This window comes from Embiotoca jacksoni, unplaced genomic scaffold, assembly GCF_022577435.1.
Source record: "Embiotoca jacksoni isolate LCO1_2020_lvr unplaced genomic scaffold, fEmbJac1.0.p SCAF_7, whole genome shotgun sequence".
In the NCBI taxonomy this organism is placed as follows: Eukaryota; Metazoa; Chordata; class Actinopteri; family Embiotocidae; genus Embiotoca; species Embiotoca jacksoni.
Genome location: NW_027185425.1, coordinates 13,660,126 through 13,684,093, shown reverse-complemented (window position 1 = coordinate 13,684,093; position 23,968 = coordinate 13,660,126). Strand labels below are relative to the sequence as shown.

Here is a 23,968-nt window from a genome sequence, read left to right as displayed (position 1 = left end):
AGACCAGAGAGATGGTGGTCGACTTCAGGAGGAAGACGACGGCTCCACAACCGCTGAGAGTTCTGGGAGAGGAGGTGGACATGGTTGAGGAGTACAAATACCTGGGTGTGTCCATCGACAACAGACTGAACTGGAAGACCAACATCAACGCTGTCTACAAGAAGGGGATGAGTCGACTCTTTTTCTTCAGGAAACTTCGATCCTTCAATGTGTGCAGCAAGATGTTGGAGATGTTCTACCAGTCTGTTGTGGCCAGTGCATTGTACTTCGCTGTGGTCTGCTGGGGGAGCAGCATTGGAGCCGGTGACACCAACAGACTTAACAAACTGGTTAAGAAGGCCGGCTCCATCATTGGCTACAAACTGGACAGCCTGGAAAAGGTGGTGGAGAGGAGGACGCTGAACAAACTATTATCCATATTGGATAATCCTGACCACCCTCTCCACCACCCGCTGCAGGGACAGCGGAGCACTTTCTCCAAAAGACTCCTCCAGCTCTGCTGTCACAAGGACAGATACAGGAGATCATTCCTGCTCACTGCAATAAGACTGTACAATAACTCACCTCTGGCAAAATCCATCACACAACAATAATACTGTTGTCTGTGTTTCTTGGTTGTTTGTATATAATATATATATATATATATATATATATATATATATATATACTGTACTGTATATACTGTATATACTGTGCATTTTATATTTAATATTTTTTTACTGCTATTTTACTGCTATTTTATTGCTTTCTATTATTCTATTATTATCTTATTGCTTTCTGTATGCTGCTGTAGCGAAAACAAAATGTCCCCTCGGGGATTAATAAAATAACTACCTAACCTAACCTAGATAGTTACTTTATTAATCCCACAAGGGGACATTTTTTAAAGCCATTTTTCTCCCACGTTTGCCTTTAGTCTTCTGTCACTGAAATCTCTCATCTTTCCTCACAACTTGGGTGAGTTGATACATGATCTGACAAGCCTGTACTTTCTAAAGACGCAGTGAGAAAGAGAAGTACTATGGTTGAACACTGAGTGAGCAATGCCACATTGGAAAGATGAGTCTTGATGAGATGAAAGTCAGGAGAAACTGGGACACCAGCTGTCCATCTGGGGTTCATCCATTATCCTTTTTTTTATCAGCTTGTCTGAGTGACTCAGTACCACAAAAGCAGACAGCCATGCGACAACTTGTGGTGTAACAATCAGGGTGGAAATTTAGTTCAATGACAAGTTGAGACAATTGGCCTCTTCAGCACTTCCTTTGGGTTTAAGTAAGCATAATTACAATTAGAGGGTAATAGAAATTAGAAGAGCGTGAAGTGAGATTCAAGGAAGCAATCCAAGCTTTCCAGGCTGTTGGCATTACACATAAGGCTGAAGTTATTGGATGAAATAGATTGTGCATCAATAAGAACAGCACTTTGACGGGCGGACCTTTACAAGCTCAGGTTATACTCTGTACCATGCCAAAAGGCCAAACGTTCAAACATCTGTGGCTTGGATTTTCTTATGCATCTTTATTCATGGTGGCTTTGCTCCATGATCAATACAGAGTAACATTTGGATTTACTATTTGTCTTCATGCCTTAGTTTTACTGAACAATCATGCCAAGGCTTTTAAGGTGAAGCTTCACTGACTAGTGGGACCCAGCCAGTAAAATAGGATTATGAAAAGTCTGAGTTCAATGGATATTTTATAACCATTGGTTAGAAATGATGCCATGTAAAATTCAGTGCAAAATGTTTTTCCATAGTCAGTTAATGTTTAGTTTTCTCCCACTGGCCCACTTGGCTCTACATCATTTTGGTGATTTATTATACATAACATCTGCAATAGTGATGTTCATTGTAGATTTGATTGTTTATGATATAAGAACATCATTTATGATAATAACATTTCAGCAAGTAGGCTATGGATAACCTTGATAATGCATGTTTGAGACAATACTGAGAGGTCTCTGTTCCCCACAGGTTGAGAATTTCCTTGTGGTAGTGGTTGTTACAGTGTGTCACCAATGTGTATACAGGGACTCATGCAGTTTAGTAGGGGAGAGTGAATCCCAGGTTATTTTTTTTGTACCACACTATTATTCTATGTGGCAATGAAGCCCTGGTTATTTTCTGTAGCTACAATTTACTAATGTTCTCTAAACACCTCACCTGCAGGCTATTGGTAGATGCTAGTTTGGCAGCTGTGCAAGCATGTGAGAAGCATCTTGTAACCACTCAGTGACTGCAGGACCTCAGACAGTTGTGTGACCCAATCATTTTTTCAAATTTAAATGTCTTGCAGTTGAATGGGGTTGAATAATTTTGATTAAATCAAAAATATAGTGGATGTGCATATTGACAGAATTTTGTAAAATTGGGTACTAAATGTACTGCCATGACTCTTGTGCAGTACAGAACAAAGGGAAACAACGGCTGAGAGGGATGATCGTTCTCATAAACTAGGCTAGCTTGTAGTACAATTCAGTTGAACAATTTTAAATTTCAGTTTTTTCCTACTTAAAAAAAATGCATAGTGCATCCCTTAAATTAGAGACCAAACATTATGTTCCATGATTGCTTAGAAGGAGTGATGACCGATGGTATAGATGTATCGTTAATGATGAGCCATTCAATCAGACTAAAATGGAGGAGAATAAGTCTTTAAAAGTGCCTTGGATGGATTAGATTACAACAACAAACTCACAATTCAACATTAATGAAAGTGCCTTGCTTTTGGAGACCTCACCTGGTGTTTTAATTGCTGCATGTGTTTTTTTTGTGATGAGCAGTGCCCTGAGTATGTGGTACTGTGAGGACAATTCATTTCCACAAAGGCTGCGCTGAACCAGCTTATCTGCATGTTTGCAACCTCGGTTGCTCCACTCAGGTGCCGGGCTGAGCATGCGGGTGCCAGCACAAAAAGTGAACTTGACAAAAACAGCAATGCTTCCATGTTAGTGCTATTGACAACTCCAACCTGTGTGTACAACTTAGCCTTATTTTAGTTTTTTGTTTTGCTGCTGCTGCCTTACAGCCTCTTTAGAACGCATCTGAAAAGCTTCCACAATAAGTAATTCAGTGGGAATTGAGTAAGGAATCACAAAAGATAAGCAGACCATTGCAGGAGATATAAGAGCTAAAGTAGTAGTCCTATTTTGGAGTCGGTGATGTAGAGTAAAACTGAAGTGAGTGGAGAGTTGCCACTGAATTCAAAAAAAGATTTATACACATAGGCATGGCGTAGCATGTATTGTAGCAGGCGGTTGTGTAAGAAATGGCATATGGTGTTGTTTAACCCTAAAATAGGAGAACAACTGCCTTTCTTAACCATTAAGTTCCTCACAAATTGCCCTTCAAAATACATGTATATTCAATTTAATGGCCATTATTGTAGTTAATCAACCTGCTGTATGGTTTATGTTATGTTGGCCTTTACATATGTACCATATGCACTGTGCTACCCTTTAATATGTGGGAGCCTTGGGGCGTTGTCTTTCAAGGTCGGAATTGTGACTGTGCACTATTCAATGCCTTCATTATAAAAACATTGCAAAGCAATACAGGTTTATATGCTATTTAGCTTCATGATTGCCGGTAAGTTGCTATCACTACTTGGCTGCTGTTTAATAATGCATGAATTTAATACCCACATGAACCTCAAAAATAATAATAAAGCATTATATATATAATAGGTATTCACTGAAACCAACATCAGTGATTTGAGCATACTGTATGCAGTATAATTTACTGGTAGAACTGCAAAAGGAACCACCATCAGTGAAGCTAAATTGTGGATGGTTTGGGACCTAAAGAACAAGACGGATTAAAATGTTTAAAAATGTTAATTACAAATAGGCTGAATGGTGTCAAGTTATAATCCTAAACAAGGGATATGATGAATCTTGAGTGCTTTATTGTGCCTACATGATTATTAGCCTGATAAAGGCACACAGAAACATACAGTACATTCCTTCCACATGCACAAAGAAATACCAATAGAGATGCACACAAACCCCCCTTCCGATGCTTTTCTGCTAACATAACAATGTAGTTATTTCAGGATGCCGTGGTATCAGGGGAATGCGATGTACCGAGCGTGTTTGGGGGATTTGACAGTGTTGCCAGGTTCAATATCATTAGCATGGTTTCACCTGTCTCCTCACATCCTGCGTCATTTCAGACTCACTTTGAAATTACTACCAGCTCATATACACAAACCGCAAAGGGAAACAACCAGTGAGGGAGAGAGATACCGGAGTCGAGTGGAGGGAGAATAACTGTCCAGCATAGCACGCGGTTTACGTCCATCTCAAACTGACATCTGATATTGAATCTTGGGTTTTTGATATTAGCAAAATCTGAAGAAATGCCACAGTGATAAGATGTTTTCAGTTTCCTCTCGGGCCACGACTTGTCGTTTTTACACATTGTGTTTTTTACACTTCACAGAGCGTGACTTGCCAGGTGAGCGAGAACAGAAACTCCTGTAGTTGAACATTGGACGTGCTGCTGTCAGAATCAGTGAGGGAGCTTTAATGGTAGTGGGAGGTATGATGTTTGAATCATAAATATTAAATGCAGTCACAACTTTGGGAATGATTTGTTCAATGTCTGTTTACCAGCTTTCCTCTGCCACGCCATGATGGCTGCTTTGTCACCTCTTTCTCTCTCTATATATTTCTCCTCAAGCCTCCTGTAGCAGACACGGATAATGCTCCTGTGATCGGCCTAGGGATATTATTGGCATTTGTTTATTGTTGTGTTTGATAGATCTACAGGGAGAACTCAATTATCAGTGCCGCTTTTAAAAGTGACCTTGGAAACTCATTTGTTTTTTCTCCCGTTAACCACAGATCCAATACTGCCCGCAGATGATTGTACCAATCGGGGAAGTGCACACATATCGTTTTGAGTGGTGCGATACAATTGGCGGTTTGTTTATATGTGTGTGTGCTTGTGTCTTCAGCAACCTTCCTTGGCGATGATGGCAAAGTGTCCTGTCAGCTGGATTTGACAGAAATGAAACAAGATGGAAGAAAATGAGAAAAGAGCTGCTAGTTTGACAAAGTCTGAATTTGTCTTTGGCTTCATCTTAGTCAAACAAGTAATTTGTGCCTCTGTGGGTCATTTTGTTGAAGTCAAACATTCAATAATCTAAAGCCATTACACTCTGTATGGTTTCCTCATCAGAACCGCTCCACAGTCCATTCAATAGCTCTCTGTGACTTTGCATTCATCCACCTTGACTTTTTGAGCAAGAAAAATAAATCACATTGATGTCGCGATCAATTGTGAAACAAGTGGCGCTAAATTTCTTTACTGGCTTGAATTGAGTTTATATATTTTGCTCTATTTTATATTCTTGTCTCTTGACTGTTCGAAAAATATCTCAGAGTTGCCATCACAGTTTTAAGCAACGGAAAGGTCATGCTTCAAGAAGCTGATTAAGTTTTTATTCTCAAAATTTACTTGGTGGGTGAAATAATGGGATCACTGTCTTCTCTGGTGAGTTTTTGGAAAGTAAAACTTTTGAATATGTTGGCATTAAAACGTGTTCTATTCTATGAAATGGTACGAGTGGTATTACTTAACAAATAAAAGCAAAATAAAATCCTATTATCATACAAGTCATCGGTTTAAACTATGGGTTAAGTGTAGAAAATTGTGGTAAAATCAGCAGTCTAAACACTAAATGACCCAACCAGCTCTTTTAAGATATTGTGAGCTGTCATTTTTGCAGTCCAAGTCGACCACAAAAAATAACTGTTATCCTTAAAAATTGCTGCTGACATGACTTGAACCTGACCCCCGCCACACTTAATTGTTAATTGCCATGACTTAAATTATGTTGATGTCCCTGACAGACATTTGATCGTGCCCTTGGGAGGAAAATCAATTCACACTGTTCCGGCTTGAGATTTGTGCTTGTGTGGCTGCTGTACATTTCTCTTTGGTAAAGGAAATATATAACAGCATGGCAGAATAGCCAGTAAGGCTTTCATTTGCATGAGTATTTCAAAGAGTACATTCTCAATCAAAGCACTTTTGGCCACATGTCATCCCCGTGTTTGGAAAAAAAGGACGTTTAAAATGTGTGTTTGATAACTGGTTATGAATTGCAAGATATTTGGTCAAATAGCACTTGTACCTGTAGAGTTATGCCCAACATTAACTGTATGTCCATTCATAAAATGACTTCAACACAGGAGTTTATTTGCAGGAAACTTTCGGAAAGGCTTAAAGAAATGTTAAAAAGAACAAAAAATAAGAATAAGGGGAAGGGAGCAAAGATGAAGGCCGGTGCGTTGTTCTTCCCAAAAGGACATTTCTTTCAATCAGTGTCCATATTATATGTTCGGTGAGGGCAGAAAATGAGTTGTGGGAAGAGGAAGAAAGGGATCCCTCAGAATATTTAACAAGCCTTTCTGATGGGGCCAGAGGTCTACCATGAATAATACATGAGGGCTGAGAGACGAGGAAGAACAGACATATTGGCTCTGTTGGACCAGGAAGTCTACGGGTAGTGTAGGCATGTTGGCTCTGATGGGTCTGCAGTTTTACTGTGGCTTGGTCAGAGGTCTCATCCTCCCCGGCAATGCTTCTTTTTTTCCCTCCTCTTGGAGCTTCAGCCCAGTACAGCACACACCAGTAAGACTGAACTGCCCTGAAGGCCTCCCTTTTACACTTTGGCCTTAACTTATAGTGTGAGGTTGATGATCTTTACTGCCTGGGTGTTTGTTGTTTGAAGAAATTAATGAAAACTGTTGATGGTCGTGTGTTGTTTGGAACCGCAGCAGTTCATTTAAAACCCCCAGTGTATGTCTGGTCTCGGTTACATCTGAAGGTCACAGCTCCGGCTCTGCTGCCAGAGCTTTAATACTAGCAATCTGGACTTAAGGGTCTTCCACACTGATTAATTTTACCTCAAAAAGGGTGTGTGTGTGTGTGTGTGTGTGTGTGTGTGTGTGTGTGTGTGTGTGTGTGTGTGTGTGTGTGTGTTAGAGAGGATGAGAGAGAGTGATAATTTATTAATACTTCCACACATGTTTGTTACAGTGAATGGTTCCTCACGCTAGTGTGGGCATGTGTGCGTCTGCATCTACATCTGGATGAGCTGGCCTGTGCTATAATTCACATAGCCTCATTAAAATGCTGAAAGTTTGGGCTTTAAAGTCACTGTGACCCCCGGTCTGCTGTAAGCACCGAGACCTGCATACTGAGCAGAGCTCTGATTGATCTGCCTAAGTAGGGTGCAATTAATAGGAACGTTCTTCACCGAGAATCCCCCCTCCCCCCCACCACGCACCTGCAAACACACCCACGCCCACACACACACACACACACACACACACACACACACGCACACGCACACGCACGCATGGTCATCAGATGCTATATGACAATGAATTCACCCACTGAAAGGTGCTTTAAAAGCGTTTGATCCTAATGTGGAGCTAGTGAACTTTAACACCCAATCTCCGCCCCCTGCTGATTAAGCATCGCATAATTTGACACCTTGCCCCTTGAACACAAAGCAGATGACATGAAACGTTGAACATAAAGGAAAAAAAAGCCCCATTCTGCTGGGAAAGGTTGCTGATAACGATGACCTTTGTTCAAAATCCTGAAAGGCATTAACAATTTAATAAGTCACATCACATCAGTATGGAAAGTGCTGCTCTGGTGTTATGTAATTGGATTCGACTGGTCTTGCATGTTGTTAAGACCCTCAATCTTAATGTATTCGTGAAAATACAAGTCCAAGCAACAGCAATTTGCTCATCTGACTTTGAGATAACTGGAAATTAGATGTTGCTTATATTTGTGTAACCATTTAACCATATCTGGATTTTAATACGTGTTGATAACAATGTAAAATAAAGAATGTGAATGGTTTGAAAGGAGCTGCACTGAAACCTGCTGTTTTTCAGGGACCTCTGCATTTCGATTTATGGTTCACAGCTCAGTCCCCGCAGTTAACCACATGCCCCCACTGGCTGCCTCTATCACCTTGCCTTGCCCAAAATATATTTCCTGGACAATCATCAAAAGCCTGACTCAGACTGAGGAGCTTTGGGGCCTGGAAATGGAAACTTATTTAGCACCGCACTCTCAAGACAATTCCACATAAAATCTAATATGGCCAGCCAGACAGGGAGAGAGCGAGAGGGTGACGTGAAAAGGAAACTGAGGAAGTAGCCACATTACCCTTCATGAGACCTCCATAGAGCCTGCTCAGGACTTTGTTGTTGCTCCCTGTGGTCACTTCCAACCTAAAACTTTAAGGTTCTGAGAAAAACAAAGAGGCAGACGGTGAAGCAGGGAACAGCAGGTGTGACATTAGGTCAAAAAATGGCAATTATGGTGGTGGTTTCATCCCTCATGCCATGTTTATTAATTGTCTAATCAGTTCAAAGCCGTGACAAAGTGCAGCAGAACAGACCTGTTTGCATTGTTATCCTGGTGCTGGTGTTTGAAGGCCTTTGCGTATGCATGTGGTTTTGGTGGGATCATACACTGTAATCTAATGGTGTAAGATCTAGTACCTGGATTGTTTCAGGAGGACCCAGCTCTTGGAACCAGAGGTGATTTGGCGCTTCTTGATACCTTCCCGGTAGTGCCGCTCCAAATGTGCCAGGCACTACACGAGCCTCCCCGATACTTTATCTTTCCCCCCTTCTCTAAAGGGATAAAGCATCCCCTGAGGCATGCACACTCACTTTATCAGTCTTGTACTTGCTGTTGTAAATCAAGGCCAGTGTCATATAACATGGCTTCACATTTTTCCCCTCTCATTTTCTTTATAGCATGCAGACTCCAGGCCAATCTGAAAGAGGACGGAACACATACTAATCCGATCAGATAAATAACTTAATTATGCCGGAATCCAGAGCTAAAAAAAGGATGGAGAGTGTATGTGGTTGAATTGATGTGGGTTATTCCCTGCGTAGCATGTTCTCGGCTTACTTTGTTTTACCCATCCATTATGTTTTAGATGAGCGAGTGTCTAAGTGAGGAGAGGTGATTGACAGCAGTCATTATAATGCTTTATCCACAGCTGCATGGAAGGCACTTAAAAAAGGTAGATAAATGCTATATGTTTTATTACCTGTTCCTTATCATCATATACCAAACACACTTTTGATAAAAAAAACAAAAAAACAAAAAAAAAAAACACTAAACCCATTTCATTCCGTTGCTTTTAAAAGCCACTGTAAGGTTTTTATCTCCGGGGTTAATATATTTCGGTGTATGGGCAGTGAGTTTCTTCTGCATTATCAGAAGCAGCAAAATAGTTTGTTTGAAGCAAATAGAAGATAAACAAAGTGGATAGCTTTAGCAGCAATGTAACCAGCGGGTACATACAGTTTATACTCTGTGTGATCACCACATACTTTTACACACACACACTGTCTTTTTATTGAGGCCTTTCACATACGGTATTATTATAAGGATTAGCCTTCAGAAAATGGGGTCAGTCCAACCACGCTCCTGACCCTTGACCTTAACTGTCACCCTTTGTGACACGAACATGACCGTTTGGTCAGTGAAGCTTTTTTTATTGGAGGTCTCTTTATTAAGTATTAAGACTGACTGACATACAAGGGAAGGGACGCCATAACAGCAACATGAAAAAGCAGTCCTGTACAGGAAGAACACTCAGTGACATACTCGCTTTTTAACACTTATTTTCATTTCCTTGCTGTCTTCTTGCAGCGTGGCTAAAAAAAATTCCAATCATTGACATTTTTATACGCCATCTCTTTTTTCTTTCTCCTCAAGGTGAGTTTGTGTTCAGCTTAACTAATAAGGTGAGCCCCACTGCAGCAATAGCTAACTTTATGAACAAAGGGGAGCCTGTCTTCATCAAAATAAAGGCGTATTTGTCCACACACAGAAACCTACATGCCTTTAATTGATCCAAACAGAGTTCTGCAGTTCTGTCAGACACACATCTCTGCTAAACACCCTGAACAGAACAAATCTCTCTTTACAGTAGATACTTGTCTTTTTCAGTGGGATCTGTATACTTAGAAGTGTTTTGTTCTTTTGTTGCTGCTGCATCTGCACACAAACATGCTGCTGCATTCACAGAAGAGTAGTTATGAGCTTGCAAAATATGTCTCCTCTTTCTTTGCCCGTCTTTTTTTGGTAGTTTTATTTCTGTATTTAATCAAAACTTTGCTCTCTTTCGGCTTTTCTCTTTTCTTTTCCGTTGGTTTTAATGTGAGCCGGGTGGAGGTGCACCTCCAAATCTATCTACTCTAGCATGTATTGAGGTTGGTGAGATGAGGTGGACACAGTTGGGGAATTGGAATTTACAGTTGGGGAATTGAAATTTATGCACACACTTGTTGGAACGTATGCCTCAGTGTATTGATGAACATACTGTGTGTGTGTGTGTGTGTGTGTGTGTGTGTGTGTGTGTGTGTGTGTGTGTGTGTGTGTGTGTGTGTGTGTGTGTGTGTAGAAGTGCGTGTGCATGCTTGCCTTAGTGAGTCTCCAGATAAAACATGATGTGTCCCTGAATGACTTTGGTTTTAACAAAGGAAGCGGTGCCTGGTAAGCACCTGCCCTCATAAGCATACAGATCAGGAGTTACTATAAGTGCTAGTGAAGTATGATTCACTCTTGCTTTTCCACTGCAGTAAAAGGAGTAAAGTTTCCCTACAAATGTCAGCACTGGTCTTTCCTGGTCCCATTCTTTATTGGCTATAGTTTGGCTAAGAGCTGTTAACATTACAGCTCCCTTTAAGTACCACATCCTCCCTTTGATGGATCTTAAAGATGTTCCATTTAACATCTCTAAGTCATGGCTGCACTAATTTTGAAACATTAGTATAATTATCATAAATAAACAAGATGGTCAGCGGGAAGACTGGCAGGTTCTACCAGCCTCTACAACATACTGTCGGGCCGTTGAGCTGGATTTTATTGGAAAGATAATGGATTGCATAAATGCTACTTTCTTTGAATGACAGATATGAGAGAAATTAGTTCTAGATTTGTATTCACAGAAAATCATTAGCTTAAGTTTTGACTAGAGGAATTATGTGTAGTATAATTTATTATACCTAATATGGTTACCTTCTTACACATAGTTTGTAGTGACACAATGACATGACAGAGTGAACAACATAGCTAACATAAACAGACTCACTAGCTGAGTTCATGTACGATTGAAGTGTGTCAGTGCTGACACGGATGCTGCAGATATTGGTGTATACCTGGCCTTTTACCTTAAGATAATGTATGGTTATACAGGGTATGCTAGAGCTCTTCAATTTGTAATCTGCTGCCTTCACATTTGAAAAGGTAAACTTTAATATTCGAATAGTCTATTGCACTCTTCTCTGTCTACAGGTTTACTGGCCCCAACCTTCCCTCGCCCATCATTAGCAGCAAGAACTGGCTCCGCCTCCACTTTACCTCTGATGGCAACCACAAGTTGAGAGGTTTCAGCGCTCAGTACCAAGGTAAGATGAAGAGAAATGTTGATATTTTAAAGTGACTATCAGTAATAATTCACAGATGATATTCTCAGCTATTTTGGGTGGTAGGTTCAGCTTTGTAAAGAGGTGTGATATCCATGATATTTGATTTTAATAGTCATGGTTGCGCCAAGTATCAGTCCTTATATCTATAAAGACCCACAGAACAATTCTCAAGTGCAGACTGAACTCTCTCCAGATGATAAACTTTTTCTATTTTTTACACCTGAGATTTGCTCAATATGTTGAACCCGGTAAGAAGATACAAATCCGCTAGTTACAGTCTTGAATCACAACATGTCCCTTGTTTAAAATTAAATCAGGTTAAAAACATTTAAACCCTGAATATCATTTCAATATTTTACCAGCCCTGAAAATGTGCAGACAGCAAATAAAATAATTTAAACATTTGGGCAGAATAGGAGAAGACATTTAGAATTTAGAAAAAAACAAGACTGCAGGATAATTTAGAGTGCCACAGAATTGCACAAACGCCTACATGCAGAGAACCACACACAGACACACACAATTCTCTTTGGACCATGCATCCATTTCCTGTCCCGTTACTCTTAGCGGTTCAGAGGTCACCTTTGAGAGGGGATGAGCAGGAAAAAAGGATTAGTTTGTCCACAAAAAAGGTGATCTCAAAGGATCTGACCTCCATCCATCCTCTGCAAATGTCAGAGTTGGTGAAAGAGAAAGAATAGAGAGGGAAAAAACGAGAGAGATGGATGCAGAATATGGAAAAGATAGCTAGTGAGCCTGTGGGATTACAGGTTCAATGTTAGATAAATATGTTTGGAAGATCAGAGAGAAATGGGAGACTAATTATTTAATTAGATTAAACACTGACTCCAATTCTGCCATCCCCCGCTCCATACTAGCCATTCTAATTATTAGAGCCCATGGATTTCACAGCAGCAGCTTGTTGGAGTGATGAAGAGATTGCATATCTTAGACTCTTTTCTTTTGTTTTCTCTTTTCTTCTTCAGTGTAACAGGAAGCAGCCACACCCCATCAAACCCTGCACCTAATGCATTTGTTTTCTCACTAGAACCTACTAATTCCCTTTCTTTATACTTTTGTAATTGGGGTAACAAATCCAAAAATAACTTATTTTTTGTCATTTCTACTCCAGACACATAATAAACAGACTTTTTGACACATGACTCAGATTAGCTTTGAATTCAAATGCAGCTGAAATAGAGCAAAGGACACATTTGCCAAACAAGTAAAGTTCCATTGTCAGGAACCGTCAAAGTAATTAAATAGGATGAGTTTGAAGGGGAGCACAGATAGTGCTGATGGCGTTTTTGAAATTAGTGAATAAATATGCATTTAAATTAGCTTTTTAGTTTGCAGTGATGACTTTTTTTTCCCCTGCAATTATCACCAAACTCAATAATTTAAACTTCATTTTTTTGTTTTATTCAATTGAAATTTGTGGTTTTTTTGTCCTTCTTATATTCCCGGCTTTCTGATCCTGTTAATCGAAAAATGAAGTTCTGCTCAGGACCCTTTGTTCCACAAGATGACAAAGAAATTGCACATTGTTGAGATCTCCTCCACAGAGTGAACAAATGCATGACTTTTATGGATTTACTTAAAACAGTTTTATGTGCAGATCCCTTCAATGTAAAAAGTTGAGTTTTACTTTCATACAAAGCTAATTTTCCTTTTTCAACCAGGACTTCATTGTCAACTGCTCTGTCAGAATTGATGTGAACATAACTTCAGCAAGCAGTGCTGTATAGTACAGATTATATTATGTATGGTTCCATGCTGCAGACATTTAGCCACTGGTGTACTATTGCACATATATATATATATTCTGCTATTTTATACATCTTTCTGCTATGTTCCCCCTACAGTGAAGAAGATGACTGAACTCAAGTCTCGAGGCGTGAAGATGTTGCCTAGCAAAGACAACCACCACAAGATATCAGTGTGTAAGTTACAAACTTTATATCAATATTTTTTAAATCTGAAAATGTTTTAATTGCAACTGAGGTGAAAACCCTGGCAGTGGGATCGGATGCCTTCTGGCCACCAATACAGTTATTTGTCACAACACTACAGACTCATTACAGTGACTGGTCAACTTTTCTTTGTCCCACAAAGGTGGAACTTATTGTACTTTTTACACAAAACTAAAATCTCTTTATATAATTTTTCCATCAGGCATCGTTTTAAGTGAGAGTGTATAATACTTATTTGTAAATAATGCAGTTGTTCCACTTAAAATATGTACATACTTATTTCTAAAATGTTAACGTGTAAGATTTTCGCCTGTATTTGACCCCAGCAATATTCTGCCAAGATAAAGGGACTTCACTTTACTTGGTACTACTTTTCCATGTCAATTTGAGTCGACTGAAACAATGAAACTACTGTATTGGCGATTCAATTTATAAAAATATGCTAAAAAGAGATATTTTCTTGCATGGGTCAAAACAACTTTTTACCAGGGTTATTAGAGAACCATGTAATTTCACAAACACATTCAGAGCATGTACACACATATCATACAAACAAACAGTGGTAATCATGGTTTACACCATGATCACTAAATATTCTGGATTGTGATTGGTGTTTGTTAGATTTTAGTAACCTGACAATTTAACTGAACATGATGTAGGTGCTTGTTTGCTGTGGTAAATTAATCCACCTGCATTATGCTTTTGTTAACAACAGTACAAAAGCCTCAGAGTCTCACTGCTTCGCAAAAGGGCTTTATGGTAGCAGACTATTTGACACAAGGAGCCCTTGATGAATACAGTTTATTATCTCCTACATTTTTTTTAAATTTGTTTTATTAACTTAGTTAAATAGAGGAGAAAGACAGGAGGAAAACCAAAATAATTTACACATTGGGCGGTCAAAACATGAATGGATTTCCTTGAACAAAAAGGCAAAAAACACAGACCTGCAATATTTTCACACAGATTTCTTTCTGAGGGAGCTATATGCTTCTACCTAGCAATCAAAACCAGGAGTAAAGTGCAGCCTTGCAAGAGTAACAAGTTTGAGATCAGGCATCAACCGATAGTTTTTTAAATAGCTAATTAAATGCGACATAAAAAGTAGAAAAGCTGTTCGTTTTCACCATCCTCACCACGGTTGTGTCGGAGTCTGACCCGAAGCCCTTCACCGACCCTGCTACTCCATACAGCTCGAGGTCTTGCCCAGAAGGTGTGATTTGACATCCAGCTGGGAGAGAGGGAAAATGAGGGCTGTCCGGTTCATCTTTTCTAGGAGAGGTGGGATTGAGAGGGGGTTGAAAAAGGCACGCTGTCATATAATTCTGAAATCAAGAACCCTAAAGATCCAAATGATGCACAACAAACAAATCTCTGTTTTTTTTTTTTTTTTTTTTTTGGGGGGGGGGGGGGGGGAATCCATTCTACACCTTGGCAAGTCTTAATGTGTCCACGTGTCCACCAGATGTGAAAGCTTTCTATTCATGCTGGTGCAGGCCACAGCGGGAGTGTGGCACCTGCAATATATGCTACAGCCATGACCTGAAACCTGATGAAAGGCATCAGCATGCACTTTTGCTTATTCGTGTTTAAATGCCCAGGTCTTTGTATGTAGCAAGTACGGTTTTACTAAACATTATTTTACTTCTTCTGATTTCCAAGGTAGAAGGCTTGTCATTTTGCTCTATGTGATGCTGTTGGGGAACGGCAATCTATTGCCTCTCTGCTGCTTGCTGAGAGAGCTGACAAGTTAGGTCAGTGGCCACTTATCGCCCCATAAGTAAGGTCAGGAGTTACTGGATGTGTGTATGTCCAGTAAAGAAAATAATGGAGAAACATTATATCATCTTAAGGTGGCTCAAACTCAGAGATTTCACACTCAGGTGAGATCTCATCTTCCAGCATCATTTTTTGACTTGCCTTATGGCTTGTCAATATCTATGTTTATAAGAAATTGATTTGTTGAGGTCAGTTTTGGGTATATCTGTTAGTGTTACAAGTCCTGCTTCTTATACTGTTTTTCTATATTTGATCTAAATTTGTGTAAATACAAGCTAATGATTCTTGTCAGAAGCTGAATGTCAGTGGATATTATCATATAGCTCTACAGCCTGCTCTGCCCTTAATTATAATTCCAGGCTCCATAACTTCTACCCCTTTTTTTTTTTTTAAGAAATGTGCCTATTTTTTATTTATTTCTAGGCTACTAGTATTTATTCACTTTAAATCATTAGTATGTTCTTGTTACCAGTAGAAGTATTGCAACTGTTATTTCATTTCCTTATATTATTATTCTGTGTTTTTGCAAGTTATTTCTGTATTTAGTTCATTTATTTGAGCAATTAAAAAAAACTCCAGTTTCTTCAGACTGTCCGAATCATACAAATTACTTTACTTCCTTTTATCAGCTGTTCAGTGTTGGCAAAGGAATTTCTAAGGATTAGGGACCATATTGTGCAATCTTTAATAAAAAAAAGCAAGATGTGTTCTAAAAAAACAATAGTTTTAAATTTGATGATTTATGACAATGTGTTGACGAATGTCCATGTCCTTAAAAGTGGAATAATGACCATGTGTGATATGCTCAATGATGAGCTGTAGCTGTAGCTGCTGTACAAAATTACTAAAACCAGTGAATCAAGGTTTAATACAGGAAAAATCCGAGACACATTGAATATGCCTTTGAATTCCATTACACTTAAAAAAAAAAAAAAAAAAAAAAAAAATTGTCTCCACAACTTGTATGTCTATTGGAGAAGCTGCCAGACAGTCCTCTTCAGCGTTTCACCTGTCTCACCTATTCTTCAAAGTCATTTTGTAGTTTTTTTTCTCTCTTCCTCGGCCAGAGAAAAGGGTAACTGCTGGCTGTCAAAGGCGGCACAGACACAAAGGACGCACAGTCTGTGCAGGAGATGCACTTCTAATAGCCAAATGGACATCAGTAATTGTATTGGTCTCTCTTTTCAACATGTCTTCCTTGCCCTTGTTCTCTCTCATCCCGTTTGAGTTCACTGTTCATTATCCCATTCTGCTTTATTCGCACATCTGTAACATTAACAGCCTGACAGCTGAGTCACCTGAGTGGAGGGACACAGAGAGATGGATGTTTAAGGGTTTAACACCAACCTGTTGAGCAAAAAGAGGTGCACTGATTGCATTACTGCCTGCAGGCCATTTACAGTTAATTCCATCCACCTCTGCATCCCATTTGCTTTTATCCCTTCTGTCAGTCACAGAAATCTATTGTTGTCTTCTTTACTTTAATTTGCTTGATGTAATGTTTTTGTGTTTCCTTTATATGACTACACTTTACATTTCACTTTCTCTTCATGTAGTATTTGATGGACTGTGATTCTAAATGGAAAAACAAAACAAAAACAAGAACATTATGGAAAATATTACAGCGAGTGAAAAAAAAAAAATATCCCCCAAAACTATAAAATAAAATTTAAACCCTGGAAGTCTTCTGAAGTTACCACTTGTTGGACCTCGACAAACTCTTAGTTTCAACTTCTCTTTTTAACACGCAGAACTGTCTTTTCCATTCATGTTTATAACATGTTTTTTCTCACATTTAAAGCAATTTTTACTTACAATTTTAAAGTAAAACTCTCAAATTATAGCTTAATTCTATCACTCCCTACGCTCCCGTTCAACAGCTGAGTAGCTCAACTAGAACTGTCCCCACATTGTTTGCAGCTGTAATCAAATGCAAATCTTGCAATGAATTATTTAAAATATAATCATAGTGCTTTGTGTTGATAACACAAAATACATGATCTCATCTAAAGCTTTGTGATGTAGCCTGACACATATTTGTCCCATATCTCCTAGTTTTTAACATTGTAACATCTACTGTTTATTCAGCCATTATTAACATTTTTTTTTTTTTGTTATCTTTTACCACGTCTCCTGACAGCAGTAAGCCTTGTTTTATATAAATTGCTGTCTTACCTCACGCCGGAATCCCGGCCATTGAGCAGGTGTCACATTGATTGGGCCCGGCAGACCTTTGACCCCTCTCAGTCAGTCAGGGCTCTCCTGGACGGCCAGGTTTAATCCTTCTGACACTTCACCTTCCACTGTTTGGCACCTGCTGACATGATTTAACCGAACACCGCCAGGAGTGTGCAATAAGATAACATGTATTTGATGATGTTAAGCATTTAAAGGTGAACGCTTGATGTATGCAATGTTAATGCAATGGAAATGTCAAGCACATCTCATGTAACAAAGGCTGAGGCAGGTATTACAACCAATTAAATTCCAGTCATTAACCTTTTTATCTTTAAATATTTTTTTACTATTACATTTATTTTATATGGTGAAGTTGCTATTTATCACCAGAGGGCAGAAAGCAAACAACAGACTCGTAAAAATTAAATTGAAATTACTTTATATACATGTCATGTTCTGACTGGAAATACATTTAAGACCACGTTATTTAATAAACATTGTTAATGGAGTAATTTCAGAATAAACATTTTAGCTTAGACTTCCAACGGCTGAACAGATAGCACTTAATTATTTTACTCTCTCTGTGTTTCCCTGTTAGTGTCGCAGATGGGTGTAGCACAGGGACACAACATGTGTCCAGATCCCGGGATTCCTGATCGAGGAAAGAGAAAAGGCTCTGACTTCAGGTAAAAACAAGTTAAGATGTATTTCAGGAGCTGTTAATTAAATAGTAACAGCAACTTAATAGCTAAAAACTTGTTGTCTATCAGCCCAATCATGCCTGAGCAATAATTGGCTGATAGACATATTTGCTCATCTGTTTTTTCTTACCTTCCTTTTAGACAAGTTGTGATTGTATTTTGCATTATAATTTATGTAATTTGACTATTTTGGTATGAGCTATACACTATATAGGTACATGGCTTGTAAAAAAAAAAAAAAAAAAAAAGGTACAGATTTTTTAGTGGTTCAATCCTATCTTGTGTAAGACGTTCGGAAGCTTTGACAGTTTGCTGTTATAATTTTATTCAATATTTAATGCATTTGTTTTGAGTTCAGTTGTCTTGTATTAAAACGGAATTATATTACGTTTAAATTATTGTTTCTTCTAATTTTTCTTCAAAATTGTAGGTTTTGTTGTTTTCTGTTATCTTAAATTAGTTTTTCCTTAAAATGTGGCCTTTTATTAATTGAACAACCGACATGAGTAAATGCATGTTACAATATTTGGACTGCCACACTACTGAAATTGGGCTTTTTTTAAAAAATCTGTCCCATATTTATTGTAATCTCCAAGTTAACCATTGATTCAATGGAACCTCACACAGTTCACAGTTCAGTGTTAATCAGCAGTGAGCTATTGTGGACACTTGTGGGTCTTGTTACCAAATCAGAGACTGAATCTTGAAATGTGTTCTAGCATAGAGCACATTACCCAAAACCATGCTCCATAAAGCCCGTGCACCCAAACCAAACAGAGAAATATGTGCACTAAAACAAATGCCACACTGAGCCACTGCACATTAATCGGCTGCCTCTGAGATATTACCGGTGGGATGATGGAGCTTTGTTCCTGTCACAGTCATTGTCTCTATCAGTGGTCAACTGTAACACAGATAAATGAGGTATCACCCTTCTCCCACAATGCAGCACTTTTGGAAAATCACAGTTGGGAAGGCAAAGAAAATATACGTATTATTTTTTTTCCCTGTGAACACCTCGTCTAAAGCCCCGCTGGTAAATAGAGATGGTTAGAGGGAAGGTTTGCGGTGCTGATGTGTTTTCTCTGTGTGCCGTCAAACTGTAGGCGAGGAGCCACAGTGCATTTCTCCTGCGACGAGGGTTATGAACTGCAGGGCTCAAAGAGCATCAGCTGTCTCCGAGTGACAGACAGCTATGTAGGCTGGAGTGATGATCGGCCCATCTGCAGAGGTAAGGATTGACATGTCAGGTCCATCTATGCATATCTGTAAAGGAAGCAGACTCAGTATGACCTCTATTTATATTTCTGAACTCTTGTTGCTTGTGAGTCTCCTGTCGTTTTGTCCAGGTGCTCAGTCAGTATTCACCATTTTAGCTGTGACTGGCTTGACTTTGGCCTTTGGCCAGCATTCTTTTTCTTCCTGTTGTTTTGCCAGGTGGGCGTCGTGCCACCTATCAATCACGTCTTCTTCACTAGTGACCATTTTGTGACGGGCAGGAAATGCGATCAAGACTTGCGATGCAGTTTTACTGGTGCTAATGTGGTCCTCAGTTTTTTAACTTAACTTGCAAGGCTCACTAAACTGAATTAATCAAAATAGATTTGATTTTTTACTTTTTTTGGTTTAAATGATGGGTATCTGTTGGAGCACCACATATCAATGTGTGGTTTTATTTTGAAGGGTGTGTTCCTTTAAAGCTTAAAAAAGAAAAACCCTGCTCTAAAAAAAAAAAAAAAAAAAAAAAAAAAAAAAAAAAAAAAAATTATAAATATTCAGCATACTGGCCAATACTTTAGTGTTTTAGTTTAGTGGGTTGACTTTCATTTCCAAAATGTACAGCAGCATGTTTTGGGATGGGGATGATTGTTCAATTCATCAGAGTTCAGACCATAACTACCAATCAAGAACATTTTATGTTCTTCATTGTATTTGATATAATATAATGGAAAACATATCCGTCTTAGCTTTAATTTGAGTAGGTTTATGTCAATATTGAAAAAAATCTGTTTGTGATACGACTTTGTTATCACACAATGCCCAAATTACTAGGGTTTATAAGTAATTTGACACTTGGCTTCTTAATGGGCAACTGTGTGTCATCTTACTGTAAATTGATGCTCAGCTGTGGCTGTAGACGAGATTCAGAGTTGAGAGCTGCCATTTGGATTGAGGTTTAGTTTGTCTGTCTGTATGAGGGAGGAATAGGTGATGATCAAAATGTCAGATGACCTGTTAGATCAACGAGTACAAGTTGTGTGAATGAGCAGAAAAAATGCATGGTGAAAAAAAACTTTTTATGACTGCACAGAAAGATGTGGGTGTATGTGTTTCCTTGTCAACAATTAAGAGAACACATGACAATAACGCAGAGGAAGATGCAAACCCTGTTTAATTTCTGTTCAAAAAAGAATGGCTAGTTTACAGTTTGCAAAAACATAAAAAGAAACTGTTAAAAGTTATGGAACAAAGTTGTGTGGACTGATGAAACAAAAAAACATCTCTATTGAAATGAGGAGTGTGGAGAGAAAAATGAAGAGCTTATCACCTAAAGCGTGCCACCTCCCTTCTGTCAAACGTGATAGTGGTTTTGTTATGGCCTGGGCGGTGGCAATGGAGCTGGCACATTGACATTTATGGATGATCTCACTGCAGACAAAATCAACAGAATGAATGCAGAAGCATTCTGTGTACTCAGATTCAATAGAACGCATCAAGCTCTTCGAAGGATTATTAAACTATTGTTAGTCACCTGGGTTTCAGAAAATAGTCTGGGTAATTTGTGAATTCAAACAATGTTGACGGCCTCACACTGACACTTCCGTCTTCGCTTCTTCATACTAAAAAAGAAAACGACAAAAAACAGTGATTGAGCCTTTTTACAAGCGTAAGATGGAGCATCATATGTAGTTGTTTTTCTATTTTGTGTAAAGAGACATTTGAATTGACATCACATGCGCAATGTCAGCGAAATTTCCCTTTAAGAATATTTTATTCCATCATCCTCATTTAACCTTTGGTGCTGAGCCTTTGTTCTGCCTCACCGTGTTTAAATAAAGATTAAACATGATCAAGGAATAATTGAAAATCTGTATCCTAAATTAGCATTTGTCATGATTAAACTGAGCAGCACTAACATTAGCACAGGGACAAAAAAAAAAACAAAAAAAAAAAAAGGCATCTCCGGCAGCAAGTTAATTTTTTTGATATGAAACTCACGGTTCTCTTTTCATTCACACCTTTTTTTTCTCGCACTGTTGCAACTCTTTGGATTCAAATGCTGCTGCACTTTCACATCTGTCACCAAACACACAGGGTGGGGTGTATCAGACATGTTGATCCTCATGATTAAAGACATAAAGAGGATACAATAGTTTGAATGGACTTCCTTTCTGCTGTATTATTTTCGTCAAGGTCACCTTCCCTGTCAGCGCAACTCATATTAATTACTTTATTCTCCTCTTAACTTCGGCAAAGTTCTTTTTCAATTTTAATGGGGGCGGTTTGGGGCGAGTGGGGTGGAGCCACCGAGTGGGACCCGAGCACCCGAAGGACCTCTCTCACCTAATTCATTAAAAGCAGGGTAGTTCAGACCCTTTCAAATGCGTTCAGGTTCCCCTTCCCATATGTACACACTGTGTTTCCTTAAAGTACTCATTAGAAATTGTGCTCTAATTTAAAAGGAGGTGTTTAACAGTTCTGCCATGCAGACACCCTCAGGTCTCGATAAAAAAGTCACCTTGTCCTTTCAAGTTTTCTACTCTTTTCAATGAGAAAATGAGAATATCTAAGTGCGCTACCTGATTCATAATCAGTTGTTTATATATTTTGTTTCTCATGACTGTTTGCTGTAGATATGCAGAACCTGCCAAATGTATTTTGTCCCATTTCAACAATAGCAGAGGATCATACAGACAGTATGAAATCATCTACTTTGTTGTCTTGTTATGATAAATTACGGAGTGTCACAATATTTACAAAAAGATCCTCTCTCCAGTCTGCTTTAGACCTGTGGTAAAAATGCTAATTTATGGGTTTGATTGGATCTTTCATTAGTCTGTTTATCATGCTGCCACACTAAATTGGCAAGTCGAGTATTTAGAGAGAGCACTGCAGTTTGTTTAGATGGCTCTTTGCTATATAATTGGATGTTTTTGTGTTTAAAAAAAAGATATCATTACCAACCACTTGTCAAAACACTTCATCTTTATAAAACGATGTTCGCTCAATGGCTATGCACGAGGCATAGAATGCAGCACATTGGTGGAGAAGCAACTTTAATGCTTCATGTCTGTCGACACAGGATGCATTCAGGCACAGTATCCAAAGTAGGTCACCTGTATTTTGGCAGTGGTCAGACCCAGCATCCTATCACAGTAGTAACACGCACAATACTTGAATTTTAAGAATACACTCACGCTACACACATGCAACCTGAGCCACTAAGTGTTCTGTGCAGATAACTGTATTAATTAAACAATGTATATGTTCTGTCTTAAGTGCATTGGATGGAGAACTGAAGAATGCGGTGGAAACACTTCCCGTGCAGACGTGCCACGACAGTTCATTCAGAAACACTGAGATCTCTCCAAGTCAAAGAAATGCACTTTTAATTGTTAGACATTTGGATGCTCTTAATGACACATGTCTCTTGGTAAAAAATGGAGTTGAAAAAAAGTGACAACCAACAATGACGTCACCCACTGGGTTTTGAACTGAAATAATGAGGCCTCAAGTTTGGATTTTGGCCGTTGTCATTGTACTAGTTCCAATCAGCTCAGAGCTGGAAGTGACCATATTTGGAAGATCCGGGGAAGAGCTAGTGGGAATCCGACTCTATCTGATTGGAAACTCAACGACTTTACGTACGTAATAGTGCAAACCAGACAGCACTACAGGACTGTCAATCAAATACACACGCCCCCCAAAACACAGCTTTTTGAAGCTTATTTTCAAATTAATGACGGTATTATTTTTAGATGGACCACCAGGAAACTAATGAGAATGAGCGACTTTAACTAACAACACTATAAGAAATTGTGGAAAAAGTTTATTGACTTTGCATTTGATGAGAGAAGTTGAATGGGAGTCTATTGAGCCAGAGCTTTTTTGGAGCCAACCCCTAGCAGCCCTGGTGGTTTTGCAGTCTAGGGCCCTTCCACATGGGCCTACTTTTTCAGACCCGGAAGCTACGTCCACTTTTATATATAGTCAATGGTTGGATGTCTTGAAACCCCCATAGTTTTTTCAAGCACAAGCAAAATATGAAATGTACAGAATGTAGAAGGGAAGTGGCCAATTTAATAGCCAATACAGGAGAGACTTTGACACATGCTATGTCTTTTGTGATTTACTCATCAGAGAGAGTGTGTGCATAAACTTTAATTGACCAAACATTTGCCTTTTTCTGTGTCTTGTCTTGTAGCACCGATGTGTGGAGGTCAGCTGAGAGGCCCCAGTGGTGTCATCACATCTCCAAACTACCCAGTTCAGTACGACAACAACGCTAATTGCACTTGGGTCATCATGGCGACAGACACATCGAAGGTAAAATGTTAAACATGGGACTTAAGTAATAGAGCAGACTGTTAATTTAGTTTTGCTATTGTAATCACCAGCGGAGTGTTAAGTGGTGTCTTCAGCTGCCAGCAAACTGAAAGGCAGCTGATTGATGCGTTCACACCTGTTAGGGAGGAACCCCAGAGGAAGCACTTCTCTGACACACATGACTCATTTTATGCTTTTGATAATTGCAGCAGGACACTTTGGGGGCTGTTCAACACGCCATGAGACAGAAGCTCTCCCATTGAAAAATGTTGGAGATAAGGAAAATGAAAGAACACT

The 23,968-nt window shown here is 39.0% G+C and overlaps 1 protein-coding gene across 1 annotated transcript in view; it reads left to right on the top strand.

Annotated features, from left to right (window-relative positions):
• csmd2 (CUB and Sushi multiple domains 2) overlaps positions 1-23,968 on the top strand; it is a 248,411-nt gene that overhangs the window by 101,452 nt on the left and 122,991 nt on the right. Inside the window, exons 6-10 of the mRNA XM_069177064.1 lie at positions 11,360-11,472; positions 13,359-13,436; positions 18,022-18,109; positions 19,231-19,355; positions 23,550-23,671. Coding sequence (XP_069033165.1) covers positions 11,360-11,472; positions 13,359-13,436; positions 18,022-18,109; positions 19,231-19,355; positions 23,550-23,671 — 526 coding nt within the window. The remainder of the gene's footprint in view (positions 1-11,359; positions 11,473-13,358; positions 13,437-18,021; positions 18,110-19,230; positions 19,356-23,549; positions 23,672-23,968) is intronic.